General features: G+C 35.0%; 1 protein-coding gene across 1 annotated transcript in view; it reads left to right on the plus strand.

Moving 5' to 3' along the window:
* SLC4A4 (solute carrier family 4 member 4) overlaps positions 1–20,222 on the plus strand; it is a 273,776-nt gene that overhangs the window by 87,628 nt on the left and 165,926 nt on the right. The window contains exons 4-6 of the mRNA XM_011360616.1: positions 3,078–3,213; positions 12,117–12,277; positions 18,894–19,073. Coding sequence (XP_011358918.1) covers positions 3,078–3,213; positions 12,117–12,277; positions 18,894–19,073 — 477 coding nt within the window. The remainder of the gene's footprint in view (positions 1–3,077; positions 3,214–12,116; positions 12,278–18,893; positions 19,074–20,222) is intronic.

Raw genomic sequence — 20,222 nt, forward strand, 5'->3', positions numbered from 1 at the left:
TATTCAGTTACCTTATTTTAATGTTTTCAGGCACAATTCACAGGTATTTTTGTTTGTTGGTTTATGTACTGATTTATTTTTTTCTCTTAACTAATTAATTAATCAATTAATGTTTGTTTCCTCTTCTAGCATATAAACTTGATAATAGTGATCTTTTTGTCAACTTCTTTGCTTTATCTTCAGAGCCTGAAGCAAAGCCTATTTAGAGCATAGGTAGTACTCAATAAATATTGCTGAATGAATATATGAATGAATTGTGCATACTTAAGAACCAGTAGAAAAACAAAAGGAAGAAAATAGAAGCCCTAGAAATAAACACTTAAAATGTGTATATACAGGCAGTCCTTGCTTTGCATAATAAAAATTTTTATGGAACCATAAAAATTATTGTGCCAGATGAAGTTATGCAAAAACAATCCTACTAATCAGTAGGAAAAGTTATTATTGTTCTTTGACCTTTAAAAAATTTTGCCAAATCATTAAAATCTTTCTTACTGTTGGCTATAAAGGCAAAGGGAAATGAAAAAAATAATAAAACTAATATTTATTTAGTATACTGTAATTTAAAACATTAGAGATATTAGAGTGAAAGAAATTGATTCCTTTGTAAAATCTCATCAGAAGTAGTTTGAATAGTACGTGCCTTCTTGTTATTTAATTTACCACTAATAAAATGGAGTGAGCATCTTCTCTATGCCCAAACTGTCATACTCCTCCCTAAAGTTTGGATCAGCTTCCAACATTTTATGCTTTGTGCTTTCTATGTCAAGAAATGTCTTCAAGAATTCCTTTAATGTGAAGTTTTTTTTTTTCTTTTTGTTAGCATCATTTTCTGGGATATTGTCATCATTTTGGTATAACTACTTATTTGTGTTAATATGTACGCCTTCACTAAGTTCCTCCACTATTTAGCAAGAGTATTCCAAATGACCAGTGGCAGCATTGTCTACATTTCCATGATCAGCTAGGTCTTCTATAACTCTATTTACATTTGACTGCAGATTTTACTTCCAGTGTCATCACTTTTTGTTTCTGTACCATACTTTCATTTTTCTTGGCTGCAACTCTCACTTTTGGTTATCCATGTCCTCTGAGTTTACTATTGAGATATAGTAAGGCAACACAACTACACACTTTGCTGTCTGTACATGAACTGGATAACAAATGTGTAGTAACCAATCACTGACAGACTTCGAAAGATTTACTCCAATTGATCACTGATCATGATGCATATATGTTATTTACATAGTAATTGTGGACTAAACATTTAATGGTGAGGTTTGTACTTTATGCAGTTACTCACAGTTAATATACTATGCTAACTAAAATTTGTACCATGTTGATAGGGGACTAGTATTATTTAACTAAACTGTGGTAACTGAAATTCACGCACATTGGAACCATGCAAAGTGGGGGCTCCCTCAGTTCCAGACTACTTTACATATATGTGTGTGTTTTCTCTTTACTGAAGTGGAATCACTTTATGCATATGATTTTGCAATTTTATTTGTTTATTTAATATTATATGGCATATGTGTAAAAAACTAATAATCTAAATTTCATGTTTTATGGCTACATGGTATTTTATTGGATAGCTATACTATAGTTTATTTAACCAATCCTCCTTTTTGGGCATTTAGACTTTTTCTGTTTTTCGCAGTTAAAAACAGTGCTGCATGGTTACTTCTGTAGATAAGTCTTTGAGATAACAATCATTTTTATTTGAAATGAATGTCTAGTGATAGACTTTCTGGCTCACAGGATACATGTACTTTTATTTTAATTAAAATAATCAATCAATCAATCAATCAATTAATTAAAATAAAAGTACATGTATCCTGTGAGCTAGAAAGTTTCAAGTGTACAATTGGGATACATATACTTTTAAAACATTTCCATACTCTTCCAAATATTTCCATTTAGGCCACTAGTGACATAAATTTCCTAAACTCTTGCTGACATTGGACATTATCATTCTTTCTAATTTTGCCATTTCAAAAGGTAAAACATGTATCTTATTTTTAATAATTAGTTTTGATTACTAGTTAGGTTGAATATTTTTTATACGTTTATTTGCAGTAAATATATTTTTATCTATGAAATTTTACTCTTGTCCTTTATTTTAATAATTTTAGAAGGAAAGATTTTATTTTATTTTTTAGGTTGTTCGAGTACATATTTATATGCATACTTGGACTTCATTCACATGTATACACACTTCTTAGTTTTACCCGGGGATTATAAAGACTATCTGTGGGCCTTAGTTTTGTAACATGACTATCAGTTTAAAAACAAAACAAAACAAAAAACAAACTTGGAAAATAACCTACGATTTGGAGGAGATGCTAGTTAATTTTTCATTACATTATTTTCAGGAGATGGGGTCAAAAGGACCTAGTAGGGCATTCAATTATGTGCTTGAGTGTGTTGAACAATTTTTTTCCCTCAGGTGTACAATATTTTACTTGGGCTTGTTTTTCAAGTGCATTGAAGTGCGACTAAACATTTCTGGGTACTTATGTAAAGAAGAGGCCCCATCTTGTTAAATATTTCTTGATCAACTTTGTAGTTAGCCAGTTATGGGCAGTGGGGAGCCTGTGAGGGCATGGGCATTAGCTATTGGACAGAGAGAGGGTGGTTGGGAGGCAGGCGCCTACAGGAAACTCAGGATTAGGGTGCTCTCTTGCCCCATCCTAGCTGTTGAAAAAGTGATTGGCTCGAGCTAGTCTCTGTCTAATAATTTTGGATGGATCATAAGTGGGGAAAGAGAGAAAGTCATATGGTTGGATCTCAGCTCATCTGAGGGCTAAAGGTTCTTTGTCTTACACCACACAGAACTGGAGTGCTGTCCTTCCAGAGTGGTGGAGAGCTGAGATACGGTTCACTGAAGGAAGAGAGAAGGGCTTTGACTTCTTTATGTCTTTAAGTTGGGGAGAAGGGAGGTTCAGCAAAAATGATGTCCACTGAAAACATGGAAGCGAAGCCCAACAGCTTTGGGGACAGAGGAAGAGCTCGGAGCAACACTTTCCTCAGGGTTGTGCAGCCAGTGTTTAATCGCAGTATTTTCACTTCTGCAGTCTCTCCTGCCGCAGAGCGCATACGATTCATCTTGGGTGAGGAGGATGACAGCCCAGCACCCCCTCAGCTCTTCACCGAACTGGATGAGCTGCTGGCTGTGGATGGGCAGGAGATGGAGTGGAAGGAGACAGCAAGGTGAGGCATGGCTGACTGTGTGCAGTCTGACGTGGAGAAACAGGTGTGGGGCAAGGTGGTCGAGTCTGTGAGTGAGCACCTTTCTCTAACCTTAGCACTTTGAAAATCGATGAGCATCATGTTGGCTGGGTTAAAGAGTAAAACACTTCTTTTTCTTCTCTTTTACATTGGCAGAGATATAAGACACCCTTTATTTCACTACTGGAACAGTTTCATTGATCTATGTTGTTGTAATTTTAACCTTTATAAGGAATTAGTAGTAAATCTCTATTCATATGCTGTTTAATATCGAAATATGTTGAAGATAAACTCAATTCAAACAAGATAGCCTAGAAATGTGTTTCCACAGTTTCCACATGCCGCGGTATCTTGTGAGATCATGTCTGATTTATTATTCATGCCCTGTGACGAGGGCAGTTGCAAAGACAATGACTGGTGCACCAAACTTGCTATTATTTAAGTAAAAATCTGTTATCAATTAAATATCGAGTGAAAGTAAGTAGAACGTTCACCTGAATTTGGAATTTAGAGACCTGAGCTCAATTTCAGATTGTTGCCTGTTAGCTGCATAGCACTCAGTTTCTAAGAACTTTGATTTCATCATCGATAGAGTGAGTAATAATGCCTACTACATATAATATATATGTATGCTACATAAAATATGTAATATGTGAAAATATAATATTATAATGTCAAATTATATTACATATATACATGTATGTGTATATGGAAAGTCTTTATAAATTGTTAATCACTACATAAATATCTAAGATTTTGTTAATCTCACACTAACAGAGCCTTTCTTTCTATATATACATATATACGCATATATATATATGTTATATATTCTATACTAAATCTTCTGTGACATATAACATAATATAAAGACTTTGATATGATGTAGTTATTGGCTTCTCATTGTCATCATTGCATGGAATTCAATGTAATTCACTTTCACAGACAAGATAATGTTAAGATATGCTTTATATAGTCTGTAATTTAATTCAAATCAATTAAATTGGACCAGTGATTTTTGAATGCATGGTATATGTCGAGTACTGTTTTAGGTACTGGGAATATAAAAGTGAATATTTTCATTCTTTGCTCTTTTAGGATCTCTTTTTGTGATATAGTTATTGTCTCTTATTCCCTGTCTCAGCACCCATAACCTGGATATTAAAAGTTTTCCATAAAACACACTTTTAGTTCATAAAATATCCTCCAAAAGTAGGATTTGAAGTGAAAGCTTTTACTAGTATTTTAATTTCATTCTTTCTTTTTCTTCTTTCTAAAGGAAAACAAAAACAAAAACAAAACAAAACAGTGAGAATTGTACTGGTACAGCCTGAATTAAGCGTTGGGAGATTTTGGTCTCATCTTGGCTTTGCTGCTAACTAGCTGTTTAACTTTGGGCAAGTCATGTAGTTATGTAGTCTTTCTGAGTCTGAGTTTTCTATTCTATAAAATGCAATCATATTGGGTTGCATCCTCTCTAACATCATGCATATCTTATAGCTCTAAAATTCCATCCCTTTATGTATACTTGTGTAGTCAGCGGTGACTAGGATACTTACTTTGATTCTTATTTTTATCTTAAAATTCTGTGCAAGCATCTATATAGAGTAGAATTTAGGTGTAGCATTCTGTTTTTCTTTCAGTCAAATAAAGATTACACTTTATTTTATATGACCCCTGGTCCCAGAAAAGTAGACAGATCACAGTTCACGTTTTAATTCAATGTTAAAAGAGGTGAACATAGTATTTTCCTTTAAGACTCTTAAAGAGTAATATAGTCTTGAATACTTCACCATCCTTAAAGACTTTATTTCCTTGTGAACATATGAATCATTTTGGTGATGTCATTGCACCCTAAGAGACTGTAATGCTGGAGAAGAATGGTGGGATTATGCCTTGTGTCGGGGGAAAGCTGCCCAGGAAGAAACACACTTACAAATAGTCTACATTCTAACTTCTCCTAGTAGAACTTGCCACAATTACTATTAATTAATTAATCATATATATGATATTATTATTTTCATTTTGTCTCCCTCATTACACTAATTCCTCTGAAGACAAGGACCACCATGTCTGTCTTTGACTACTATATTACCAGTGCCCTGCTGTGCTTGGTACATAATAGGTGCTTAATAGTTGAGAACTGATTGCCTTAGAAACAGCTATTCTACATATAATACTTTCTTGAAATATTACTTCACCAAAGTTGGAATTCTATAATAATCTATCTCCTTCTGATTGATGGACATCTGAATGACAGACCCAGGATACCCAGTACATCATTGATACAGCTCAAAAGAGGACCTATGTTTGATGTTTCAAACTAGTTCATCAATATGCTGATGCCATCTGCATTTAGTTCTTTAGCCTAAATTTCTTGCCTTATTTGATAGAAAACAAATAATTTGATGGCTCATAATCATCTCAAAATAATATGTCTAGAACTGAGTCTCTGATTTATCCACCTCAGAAATGCTCCTCCTAGAGTTCCCTCCCCACCACAGTACACAATTCCATTTTTCTAGTTGCTCAAGCCAGAGACATTGGAATCTTCCTTCCCTTCTGTCTTTTCTGCATCCCTTACCTGATCTACTGGCAAATCATACCTATTTTGCCCTCAAAGATATTCATATATTCAGAATTTCATCATGCCTTACATTCAACACTGCCACAACCCTGGTCCAAACCACCATTATCTCTCACCTAGATTATTGCAAATACTTCTTAATTATTCTACCTCCCTGAAGCCCTACCCTTATCTTCCTCATGAACTATCCACCATGATCTCTGACCTCATCTCTTACTTCTCTCCCTTGTGTCCACTCTGCTTGAGACTCACTGGCCAGTCATGGTATTGTGTCAGCTGTTTAACTTTGGGCAAGTCATGTAGTTAAGTAGTCTTTCTGAGTAGACTTTGGACTTGCTATTCCCTCTGTCTGAAATGCTCTCCCTGCCACATCCCCACAGTACCTCATGGCTCATTTTCTCACCTTCTTCAGGTCTTTATTCACATATGACCTTCTCAATGGCTGACTTTTCTAAAATGAAAACCATCTCCTGACACTCCCTGTCCCCCATCCTCTATAATTTTTGTCCTTAGCTCTTATCAACATTTAGCACATTATGTATCTTATTATCTCTTCCCAATAAAGTCAAAGCTCCATGAGGGCAGGAATTTTTGTGGATTTTTTTGCTCACTATTCTAGTCCTAGTGCCTATAACTACCTGGGACACAGTCTACAATAAAAAAATACGTGTGAGGAGCATTTGAGATCTTGCTCCCTGGAATATGTTGTTAGTTTGGCTCAAATAAACTCATAAAACTTTTCAGAAAAAAAAAAAAAAAGAAATATGTGTTAATAGAAAGAATGGGGAAATAAAACCTTGATTCTTAGTTTACTGTTCCACCTAAATCCCTTTGGGAGATTTGGAGGTGATTGTGCCTCCTGAAATGATTCAGATTTTCAATAATTTTTACTTCCTGCAACTACTCTGCTTCAGAAAGTTTTTGCAGTAATTTCTGACTGCCATTTATGATGTCTAGTTTTCAGACGTGATAGAGTTCCCCTCACCCCCACAAAAAGCTCTCAAACCTACCAGACTAAAAAAGTGTAGTGCTTAGAAGGGATTCATTTTATATATGAAAAGTGCAGCATCAATATTCTTCTGGCTAACTTATAAAATTGAGAATTTTTTGCTTTTTTTATGAAACCCCAAATTGACAGACTATTTTATTTCATAAAGAACTAGCCCTCCAGACTTTTCCAGCTTAATGTAGTTTTTACTGAGTTCACAACTCTATAGAACACAACCCTACTGCTTTTAAACTCTCCCTTTTAATGTTCTATATTTTTTAGTTGACTAATGATTTGATTTCACGAATATCCTACATCGAGTCTCAGCATTACTGCAGTTCAGTCCTACTTCAGGAAGTTCAGGTTAACTCTTTATCTCAAAAAATAAGGAGAATGGTTTCAGTAGTAGGAAAAATATCCCCATTTAAGTCTTGAAAAGCACAGTAGTCATGAAAAGTATGAACAAAGGAAGCCTTTATTTATGTGAATTTTGAAGTACAGCCAGCGCATCACCCTCTTTTCACTTCTTTTCTCTGTTCTTCCCTTTCCTAAAAGTTAGAACTTTGAATTTTCACTCCCTCTTCCAACATAGAGCATGAGTTGAAGACAGTGCAATGAATGGAATGATCAGACCTGAGAAGTGCATATGGTCAGTGAAATGCAGAGAACACTCTGTTTTAAAGAATATTTCTTACTGTTAGGTCATTAGAACACTGACATTCAGTAATGTAGAAGTAATTAAAATGGAATAGTTGGCATTAGGGAAGAAGCCTGTATTCCTCAATAAGAATTTCTAGGTGGCTAGGCATTACTTAATGGATACATGAAGCAAAATGGTAAAAGAATATGTCATGGTCTAGCTTTGGTGATGGCCCAAAGCCTGCAAGAAGGTCTACTATTATCCCTCGCTATGCCTGAACTCTTTCTTTCAGTCAGTGATGTCTCTAGAAAAATGATTATTGGCTTTCACTTTCCCTTCAGCGACTGTTCAGATGGGCAATGTTGGAAGTGGTAAACTGTTATAAGTCTATATGTTAAAGACCACTCCCCCAAAGTGATTCAAATTTTACTGCCCGACAAGGAAAGTCATCATAAGTTTCAGTAAACACAGCAAGCCAATAAAAGAAAAGGGTATTGATGTTTCGCTTCTAGTTGGACTGCACAAAGGAACATCCATTTGTCTTTCTGCTCTGCAGACTGACCAGACATACCTCTGGAGAACCTGGCTTCAGGGCTGGGCCATCAAACACAGACATGTGCACTTACCCTGGGGGTTTGGAAAGGGACCGCTCTCTTCCCAATCTACATTGACTTCTCTATCTTTTCTCTACTGGATTACTTTGGAAAGTTTCATTTCAGACCAAGCTTATTTTTTCTGTAAGAAAAAAGCTAAAGGAAAAGGAATTTAATCATTTATGTAATTATATATAGTTACAACATACATATAACTTTATATAACTTTGATAAAAACATACATGTAATTTTAGCAAGAACTTTCACAGTTGATCTAGAAATTTAGGACTTCTCCTGAAAAACATCATTTATCCAGATATACACTAGCACTGGCTTCTTTTTTATGTATGATGAGGTACTTATTAATTAACAAGAAATTTTATTATCATTTTAATAGTTTTATGAAGTTGAATTATAATCTAGGGCAAAGGTAATATCTATTTTCCACAGTAAAATTGGCGTGTTTTTAAGTTAGAGGTCTTGTCTTTTCTTAATTATATTTAATCATATGATTGGAAAATTGCAAAATTCAGTGATTCCCAGTGGGTCTTCTATTTCTTCAACAAACTAGTTGAAATACTGTTTGGTTGGCAGTCACTCAAAGTGTGTTAAACTGCAGTGTATTTTATCATTATTCTTCTAAGACCTTGGAATAAATAAACTTCACCTAATAAACTCTTCTTCCAAGGTTACAACAGTTTTGTAATTGCAAGCATTTAAAAAGCCAACTTGTGAAATTAATTTTCCTGTAACATGTCAAGTACCAAGCAGAAGGAAAAGTAGGAAACTTATTGCAAATATATGGTTATTCATAGTTATTATGAAGAGTAGAGAGTGGCTTTTAGTACATTTTACAGTAAGAATGTCTGTTGTTTTTTTTTTTTCCATGTAATTACATGGTTCTGAAGCACCTTTACAAATTCACTGTCACTCAGATAGGCTGAACTTTGGTACCTTGGTCTTAGCCTTTTCTTTAATGGATTCTGATTTGAGTTGCATAGCTTTCAGTTTGTTTTTTTTTTTTCAAATTTGTCCTTGATATGTGAGGAGGATAGACATAGCATGTATAGTTTCTGGAATGAAACTATCTGCAAATAATCTGTTTAAATGGGCAAATCATTACTTTATGCCTGAAAGAATATGTTTGAAGTATAATGAGTTCCTTAAACAATTAGAGCAATACATTTTAGAGGAATTGAAGTCATTATTTCAGAGTATCTCTTATGCTATGTTATCTGTGCTGTGATGTGACATCATTACAACATTGAATATTTGCTGAACTCAGATTAAAAGAGATACTAAACTGAACTATGAGATAATACTTATCCCTTAGGGATGTGAATTCTAAGGAACTGGCTAGTTTTGAAACTACGTTTTAATTTCTTTATTGTTAAATCTTGACCTAAAGAGCTGGTGTGTTCCATGAGAGTGAGTAATGCTATTCTATAAATCTAAGCTAGTTAAGATTTACGAGTTCTAAATGTACTTTTAAAATTTGTTTGTTCAAAGTCATATAGAAGTCCAGTTGCCTGAAATATAAACTATGGAGAGGAATGAAATAAAAGATCTATCACACGAGAATGCAGTGGTTTTGCTCCTTTTAAATAGCTGGTCACAGGGTAGTTGGTCACAGGGATGGGGAGCATGGCATAGGGAATGCAGTCAGCAGTAATGTAATGGCTATGTGCAGAGCCAGAGGAGAAAAAGAGCAGTCAGGGGGATCGTTCCATAAACTATATAAATATCTAAACAATGTACTGTATACTTGAAACTAAAAAAAGAAAAGAATGCAGTAGTAAAAAAAAAATTATTAAACATATTGTTTGGACAGTTGAGAATAATGGCAGAAAAGAGCCACTGTCACATACTGTTTGTAAGTGAGGCTTAGTTTTCTTTTAAGAAATGGATTTGGCAATACAGATTTATGGCAACTGATAGAAAGAGGGATTCATTTAGTAAAGACAAGCAAGAAGTGAAGGCTGTGTAACACACTACCCTTTGCTGAGTTTCCAGCTGGTTCTTGTCATTCATCTTGGACTTAAATTTTATTACCAAAGAGTCTGTCCTTCGACTAATAAGAATACTCTCAGGAATAAAAACAAGGAGTCCCTACACTCTTTATAGGTGACATAATTATATGTAACCCTGTCTTAGTTTCACATAGTATAGAATCTTCTGTCTTCTAGAGTCTCAAGCAATAAATTAAAATATGAAATGTAAATATGATTCAAATACCAATTACCAACAAACATGGTTAGGGATTCTGTGAGCAAGCATGAAACGATAATATACCTGAAGTTAATCAATATAATATACTCCATAAAATGGTTACTCTCAAAATAACTCCAATTTCCTTTTATTGTTTTGAGATATCCATACAATTCTATAAGAGTGTGATATAAAACTGTCATTTTTCTCCCACTTCTATTTCTGTGGTTCTAATACCTCCAAATGGAGAATTATTAATTTATACACACACACACAACACACGCACACACACATGACACACACACAGATGAATATTAAGGGTCTTTCATTCTTTCTTGGAATGTTTTGCAACCACTTTGTAGAAATAAGCAAGATGCAGTTCTAAAGTTTTAAAACTTTGGTGGTGATGTTGTCTTTTTTTAACTTGAGAGGAAAACATGTATAAATCTCCACTGCCTACATTTTGGGGGATATAGGAGAAAGGAGGAGGGTTTTAGGATTGGGGTTGAGGTTGGGAATAAAGTTGCATTGACACGTGGGAGTTTCCTGGTTGGAAGAGGCTTCTTGAGAGAGATCATAGATGGAGACTCTTTGAATATGGCTAAAATATTTCTGAATCACATGAATGTTGGGCTTGATTTAAAGTCTAAATTTTCTTTGACACTATGGCTGATCTCTTGATCTATTTTCACTTCTGGTTCTGCTAATGTATTTTTTTCTTCCCTCCTCTGGGGGTGGTGAACAGTCTATAAATAATACCTTATGTAGAACTTACTCTGATCCCTGCCCTTTGTTCTCATCTTTAGTGGGCTAGGTGAGCATTTAGCTTTTCTAGGAAAACATTTTTCAATCATTAAACCTTTGGGTGAAGAATGGAGAAAAACAATTTTTTTTAAACCCCTATCTTTATCTTTTTCAATATCTTTCAGAAGGTTTGAAGTGAGAGAAAAAAGTGTTTTTCTTTGGGTCATGATGAATAGCAAAATAATGATGCTTTCCTGTTTTTCTTTTTTCTTTTTTTTAAACCAGTGTCAGAAGATTCTAAATGTGTAATATGTGGGACATAAAAACTGTCAAATGTATTTTACTCCTACTTCTATTAAACTTTTAAAAATTGATAAATATTGCTAAGCTATCAAAATGTCTAGGAGTCTTAGAAAAGAGAAGCTATGAAAGTGGATTGTTTGTTCCATTGCTGAGGTTAATAGGAGATCTGTTATTATCAGAATAGATGTGTTCATTGAGCTTGCATATTTTTAAATACATGTGGATCCAGACTTTAAGGGGGGAATATGGGTCAACTGAAAAATATATATATTAAAATAAGACATAGAGATACATGTTGGCCCTCTGTAGGCATTAAAGGGAAATATTATATGCATCTGACCACTTCACATACCATCTCTTTCAAATATTTAAGATAAATATTCATTTATCATTGATATTTTACCTTATATAAACTTGCCTTGTAAAGTCACGACAGAATTCTCACAATGGTGGCTATTTTTACACATTGTAGGCTCTAACTAGATGGAGAATTTTGTAATGTATGTTTTTTTCTACCTTATTTAAAACTTTTAAATAATCATTCTTAAGGATTTTGTGATTACATGTAAATAGATATAAAACCAAGAATGCTTTGGTTCCTTTTGGTTTATTTTCTTTCTTTCTAACATTAAGGAAAGGAGCACTCTAGTGACTCTGGTGTGTTTATAAAAGTAACACAATTAAAGATATAATAAGCTTTTAAGTTTCCATGAAAGGAGACATTTTGTAATTACTAGTGGGAGTGGAGACAGAGGGGTTGATGTTGCTATTTCTAAGGAGGTTAGAACACTTTTTAATTGCTATTCACTAATCTCATATTCCTAGGTGGATTAAGTTTGAAGAAAAAGTGGAACAGGGTGGGGAAAGATGGAGCAAGCCCCACGTGGCCACATTATCCCTTCACAGCTTATTTGAGCTGAGGACATGTATGGAGAAAGGATCCATCATGCTTGACAGGGAGGCTTCTTCTCTCCCACAGTTGGTGGGTAAGTATGTTGTTTTAAGTTCCTATCCTTTTATCAGTTTTTTCCTACCTATCCATGAATCTTCATCAATGCAGCTGACTTTTAGTGTAAGCAGAGTTGAATATTCTAGAACATTTATTCTCTCTTTATGTTATAAAACTAGTAAGGTTTATTGCAGATGTATTTCCATCCAATTTTGTTTCTTAATCTTCTCTCTTATACTTTTCATTGTTATTTTTTTAAAATTAAAATTGGGATCATATTGTATGTATACAGATTTGCATTCATTTCTTTCACTTACGAACATAGGATTAATATTTTGAATGGAGTTTCACCCTCTCCACTCATCCTTGGTTCTATCAGACTGCAAGTCTGGACACCAGATTCTAGAACTCTTTGATCTCAGACATTATACAGGAAGGAAAATAGTCTAGTTCCTGGATTAGGGCTGATTTTGTAGATGGAAGTCAAATTTCTTTAACTGTATGTAGAGAAAAGTTATATGGGGCAGAAGCCAGAAAGAACCTTATGGCTTGGTCACCAAGTCGGGTCACGTTGGTGCTGAGTATTGTTTGTACAACCACCCGCAGGTTGTACCTGAACCTCGTGGTGCAGGGCAGCTTTGGCATCCTTTGCCAAATAGTGTCGTATAGTGTTGTGTAAGTAAATGTTACGTCATCATATTGAACACCTTGGGCACACATCACCACCTTCCAAAGAGTAGTAATTGATTTTATTTTCTAACAAGAGCCTGCTATAAACTGCCTTATTACCCTTCCTTCAGATCTAGGTGTGCTAAACGATAGCCCAGATGGGTTGTTCATTGAGCACACCCTCAAAAACGGGTACAGGGGCTCTGCTTGTTATTCCTAGGAAAATTCCATAGCCAGGTGACCACTGGACTTGTTTAGATGACTGCACTTTTCCAAGGGGTCTGTGGGGTGCCCACGTTGGGATTGTGGGGAAGAAGATGTGGCTTGTGGCTTCCCAGAAAGTGACCAGTGTAACTTCATACCTGTGTAATTTCTCTGATTATCTGTAGACAAAAGTCTTGTCTGTGGCATCTGTGTCTTTATAGACAATGAGAAGGCTATAGTGTATATATTGAAAGAAAATATTAGTTGTCAGATGAGGCATATATCTAGCTAATGTATTTGTATCTGATTCTTCTTCAGAGGCCTTATTAGATTTTACAAAGAAGCCCCATGCTTTCATGCATCTGAGGTATGTAAGGTGCAGATGGAGAAGGAAGAATGACTAATGTGAGGATTCTGGGTGGACAGAATTAATCATTTATTTATCAGTAGTGTGTAGGCTTCTACGATGTGCCAGATGCTGTTCCAGGCCCTGGAATTAGATTTGCAAATCTATCACTTTGTAAATGGGATAAATTACAAATGCATATCCACATTGATAGTTAGAAGATAATATAGGAATACTTTTCTGTGTGACTTTTTCATATTTGACAGCACAGGTGAGCCGAAACAGACATTTGATATATGATGAGAGATCTTGGATTATTGTACCGCGGGAAAGTGGAGCCAATCTGTAAAGACAGGAGTAAACGGAAGGAATCATTTTCTGGGTGGTTTGTTGCACTGACTTTTTTTTTTTTTTCATTTGTTAAAGGCTGCAAGAGAGATTGTTATCTAAAAAAATATCATGGTTAGCAAAAATCAATCCAGTTCTTGAGTGAGAATTATAGTTTCTAAATTCTTAGACTTTAAGAACCAATCTGAACCAAAGATGTTTGAAATCAGACAAATCGAAAAAATATATCAGATGCATAAATGCAGGGCAAAATGGAAATAACACTTGTGACCTGGCAATGTATAGGCACTCTAGGGGGAGAACATGTGTTGTGCTTCAAAGAAAGGTTCCTAAATTAAAAAAAATAAAATAAAAAAAAAGTCTTTCCATAGGCCATTGTTACTGTCTGAAATTCCACCATTTGGAGATTCATTTCTCTGAGTCCAGGGCTTGTCCTGTATTAAAATATACATACTGTCTGACAGAGGTCATATATTAATTCCATGAGATGCAGAGTGGTGTTGTACAAAGGATGGTGGATTAAAAGTTGAAGGGGTTTAGTTTAAGTCTACCCCTGCTAGCAGGTATTACTATGGGATGGATGAGGCAAGTTACTTAAGTCTTTAGCAGTCTTGTTTTAACAGCAGGCTAAAGGTGGACTTCTCAGAGTTGTAAGAATTAAATGAGGACAACAGCTGTCATTGCTACATACTTACATGACTATCCTACTGTAAATGAATTTATGCAGATCTTCTTACATGTCACCCAGCAGAGGCCTGAGTGTAGACTGAGTCAGGTAGAGAGATACTCAGGGACTTCTTAAACAGGAGAAAAGATCCTGAAGAGTGCAGTGGATGGGCTGGAGACAATATAACAACTTCTTTGCTGTGCCTAGAGCTGATCAGCAAGGGTGATGAAAGTTAAAGTTGAATTATATACTTGGACTTTTCTGTAAAACTGTCTTTCGGATCTTCTTCACCAGAAAGAGCTATCTTAATGAACTTCGGGTGTTCAGCAAATAATTGACCCTTTACATGTAGTTGAAAACAGAGTCCCACATTATATTGGAGCCTTGTTAGCCAATGGTTCTGGTGTTTATTACATTTAAGAAAAGTTCTCCAAGCGTTCTGTGTTCTCACTTTAATTTTCCATTATTTTTTATTACCAGCTATGAACTTTTTCTGTAACCTCCATGCATTTACTTTAAAAATTGTCATTAAATTTTAAAATTAGACACTACTAGGTCACTTTGAGATATCATCATCCAGTAATATGTTTGCCCCGCATTCCCTGGGGCAAACAGGCAGAGAGCCAATGCTGTCATTCTGGAGTTGATAATACAGAAAAACAATTCAGAGTCAAATAAAGAAGAAAAGAAATTCACAAGCAAGAGAAAGAAAGGAAGGAAGGAAGGAAGGAAGGAAGGAAGGAAGGAAGGAAAAAAAAATAAAAAGAAAAGAAAAGAAAGGAAGAACCAGATTTGCAGGAGTGCAGAAGGAGGACATGTTTGAGAGAGTATCACTGACTGAAAAGAAATAACTTAAAAATTCTCTGAAAGAATCTAAAACTTGCAGTGAGTTACAAAACACAAACAAAAAAAGCCCTATTTCATTTTAAATGATAGAAGATGTCATGTAACTTGGAGTTATTGTCATTATTTGGTTATTAAAAAATCTTTTTTTAGCAGAAGATGAAGTGGAATTGAATCATGCTGATAATTCAGAGTTGAGAATTATGTACAGCTAAGTCTTAAGATACAGCTCCCCTCCACACCAGTTTTATCTCAACAAATGAGGGAAAAAAAGTAATGAAAGCTAGTGTGATTATATCAGACAAACAATAGTAAGATTTTTATCCTTTTTCGCAGTCCATTCACTACTCCTCAGTGGCCTGCCTCTGAGAGGCCTCTTCCCTCTGCAGATGCAGAGGTACCTTCGTCATGACCAGTGGGTGACTGTTTAAGCAGGTGTTTCTTCTCACACTTGCATAAAAATTTCAGCCTGATTCTGATTCTCCTAAGGACCTCTTCTTGTTTTCTTTGTGAAGAACCTCTTCTTGATGCTAACAGAAAAATTTATCTTTAAAGTGGATTAATTTATTAGTTATATTATTATCCTCATCATTATAATTCCTCATTTAAAGAGTATCATTCACATATGAAGCCAAGCACATAGGACATTCCTCCCCATCTAAGTTAAAAAAATTATAAGCTATTTCAGGTATTTTATTATGATGGAAAATGGATTAGGAAAATATAGCTCTATATTTGGAGTTCTCATTTTTATATTTAAAGGCATTCCTGAACTGTGGCTGTTGGCAGACTTGTTAGTCAAGTCGTTTCTTGCTTTTTACACCTTTTGTATTTTCAAAATGGTAATATATTTATTTTTTATCACAAATCGAATACATGTACATTTTTAAAGAATCCATAAAGATATAACACACATAAATCAAAATACCACAAATCTGATCTTTTAGAACTATCCTCCCAGCAGTTTTTCTGTACATCTGTTTATGCATATGAAATATATTTTACAAAATGCTATCATACTATAACACTTAAATCTGCCTTTTTAAACTTAAAAACATAATATAGATGATCTTTTCATGCCATTAAATGTAATTATAGCATTTTAATAGCTACAAAATATTTAATAATCTATTACTGGCTGTTTAAGTTATCTTCAAGTTTTTACTGTAAAGAAGTAAACATTTTTAGTATACTTTTGTAAAATTGCTTATTTCCTTGATGTAGATTTCTAATGGTGAAATATTCAAAAGGTTTTGTTATATGGTTGCCAAATGGCCAGAAGGTCATTCTGGTTACTGCTGTCATCACCAGTATGTGGAATTGCCAGCCGCACACATCCTTCACCACTGGGGATTCATCTTTTAAATTTTGCCCCTTTGATAGATTATCAGATATCTCATAATTGGCTGTATTTGTATAAATTTGTTTAAATCATCTGTTAGTCTTAAAGTTGACTATATCTTAGGTCTTTGTATTTCTTTTAAGAATGTCACTTTTGGCCTTTTTTTTCTGTTGCACTGCCATCTTTCTGTTGATTTGCATAAGTTCTGTATATATTAATTTTTTTTTTTTTGGTTTAGAGTTTCCTTTTCAAAGAAAGAAAAATATTGTGTGATATGGAAAAAGATCTAAACTAAGAATCAAAAAACCTGGTGGGGGTGGGGGGTGTGTCTAATTAGCTTATATCGATGAGTAAGTCTCCTCTCTTGACCTCTCTTTTCTCAGCCGTATAAGAAGAGAATGAGCTTGATGCTCCCCGAAGTTCCTTTTAGCCCTGCTATCATCTAGAGTTGGCACATTCCCAGTTGGTAGCGTCTGTGGGATTTTGAACACTGAAGACTTAATTTCAGTGTGGCTGTGAAATGTTACTGCCCCCACTTTCCTTGAAAGGTTTTGTAGTTTATGCTTAAAGAGATCCCTGCAATGTGGGCCATTTTTATGGAAACTTAATGAAGGGCATAAGCCACGCAGATGTTTTAACCTGTTTTAACTGGTGATTTCCAGGCAATAGTAACAGAAGGCCTGCTGTGCATATGTATGAATTGGTTTGAGATTACAAGGGAGAGCAAGAACAGAGGGAGGGCCTGCCAGGAAGGGTAGATAAGAAACACTTTAATCCACAACCCTGGAATTAGAGTAGGAGTTTGGTAGCATAGCAGATATGCTTGGGCTGTTTGTTTATTTTTGTGGTTCTTCTGTAAAATGGAGTTTCCATGTTGAACAATACTTAAAGGGAAAGTAGAGGGGTTGTATCAGTAGCACCTAATAATTTTACTGTGGAATAGAGAGTTAATTATAATTACAGGATCAGTTAAAAATATTCAGAGCTAACGGTCACTGTCAAACCAAGACTTTCCCACAGGAACAGCTCTTTCTGCCTTGCCCAGGCTCCCTACCGAGTAGTCCAGCATTAAGTGACATCTGTGGCACCTGTGTAAGGCATGGGATGGAAACTCCTGGATTCAGCCTCTAGTTGGCTTCAAAATAGTTGATTGTACACTATGTAAATTGTTAATTTCTAGCCATAGGTTGTGAGGCCAGTTCTGTGAGTGCTTACTTCATAAAAACGAACTTGGGAGCGGTGCAGCCATGCCCAAGCAAAGCCCCTTAACTGTTTGTAACTTCTCTTTACAAAAGGATGGGAATAATTGGGAGATACTGTTATCCTACCAGCATCCGTCAATTTTCTTGTCAGACTTGAAAAAGAAGAGCTTTTGTTTTCTTCTCTACTTTCGTATACTGAGAAGTTTGTCCAAGACATGTGCTAGATGCACCCATACATCTGAAAATGTAGGCACGGAATGCATTGTTCTGGTTCTAGGTAGGGGACAAGAGCTAATACGGGGAAAGGTACAGTTTTCCTTTATTTGGTCCTATTATAAAGAAAATACAATATTATAGAAGACTTTGTGAAAATAGATTAAAAAATCAGTAACGTCGAGAGTAAAGGGAAGGGGGAGGAAGGAAGTAGATAAGGGTACAAGGAGTCAAATACTTGGTAGTTGAAGGAAATTTAACTTTGGGTGGTGAACACACAGTGCAATATACATATGACATAGTACTGAATTGTACAGTTGAAACCTATTTGATTTTATTAACCAATGTCACCCCGATAATTTTAATAAAAAACCAGTAAAGTCACTACTTTAAATTTTGAAAATTCTCTTCAAGTTTTTTTCATATCATTTATATTTCTGGCATACTTGCTATAATATAGTACATGAAATTTTCTAATCTTTTTTTCTTAATTAAAAATGTAAATTACTGACTTATGTTACTCATAGAAGAATGTAATTCATGTAAATTCAATATTAACTGGGCTTCAAAAAAATGAAAAAGATAATTCTTCTTCTCCAAAAATATAATTAATACTGGAATGTTCATAACTCTCTCATTAATGCCAGTATCCCTGTGCCCTGTATCTTTACCCTTCACATAAAGTAGAAAGTTGGAAATTTGGAAAATAGTATACTGATATTAAATTTAAGGATGACATCTATAAAGTTAGAGTAAAAAATTAACTTCATGGTCTTGTGACTGAGTTTTGTTTTTGTTTTGCTTTGTTTTTTGTATCAGAGATGATTGTTGACCATCAGATTGAGACAGGCCTTTTGAAACCCGACCTTAAGGATAAGGTGACCTATACTTTGCTCCGGAAGCACCGGCATCAAACCAAGAAATCCAACCTTCGATCCCTGGCTGACATCGGGAAGACAGTCTCCAGTGCAAGTAGGATGTTTACCAACCCTGATAATGGTAATGCAGGGGCCGACTGGCTGCTGCTCTCTTTACCAGCCTCACTCACTTTTACTCCATCTCTTGTCATTGTTTTTTTTTAACCTTTCTTCTTATTTCTTCTTTTCTCAAATTCATATGCCAAAGCCATTTCATAATGACACTTTTTGTCCAGTTGGGCAGGCTGGCAGTCCTGCTGGAAAGATTTCAGCAGTTATCGGAGAATGCAAATGCCAAGATGTCTTGCTTACTCCCTATAAATCTATTCTGATTGACTGAGGTAGTTTGATAATAATGCCATGATGAAACAACTGTATACTTGAGATGAATCCGCAAACCCATAGATTGTTGAATACATTGAGGAATATATTTTCGACATGGTAGTTTGTGAGAATTAGGAGGACAGACTAAAACATGATAAATTCTCTGAAATCTTATATCATGAAGTGTTTGCTTGATATATGAGCTCGTGTTCAGCCCACAAATGACCATTCATCAAAATATGTCTCACTATTATTTTTCTGCTTAAAAAAATCTATTCTTTTGTTATATGATAATGATAGACGTGAGAATAATGATTCATGGTGGGATATTAACTTCATGATATAGCAATAGGAAAGGCACCGTGTCTTATTTATATTCTACTTTATTTACCAGAGTTTTCTGTAAAGTGTCTGTCTTCTGTATTATTGTCTCTTTTTTCAAATATACTTCATGGTTGGATGCCGTATGAGAGGGGAGACATTAATTCCATGAAGTATGAAAAATGGAGGCATGGTGGAAAGATTTAATAAACGTTGAGCTGGTAGAAGTAGGTCTCTCCCATCCCACTCCCAGTCTTTTTTAGCATTAAGAGAAATGAGTAGATAAGGGAGCTTCTAGTTCATTGCCATCAGCTGCACTTTCAGAAAAACATAAAACATGCTGTCATAGAAAAGATGGGCTAAGTGAATTGTATAATCTGAATTCTAACTCAGCTGCTCCATTTATGGAAATTGGGTTTTCTGACTAAATATTAAAGTTAAGGGTAATTTGGAAGAAAGCTTCCTATTAGCAAACTTTCTCTGGTATATTTTGGAACCATTCCGTCATTGTAGTTTCTTAATGAATGTTTATTCTTTAAGTAAAACCAAATGAAAAGTTCAGTTTTATTGAGTGATTTATATATTG

Source organism: Pteropus vampyrus, unplaced genomic scaffold (assembly GCF_000151845.1).
Source record: "Pteropus vampyrus isolate Shadow unplaced genomic scaffold, Pvam_2.0 Scaffold56, whole genome shotgun sequence".
NCBI classification, from domain to species: Eukaryota; Metazoa; Chordata; class Mammalia; order Chiroptera; family Pteropodidae; genus Pteropus; species Pteropus vampyrus.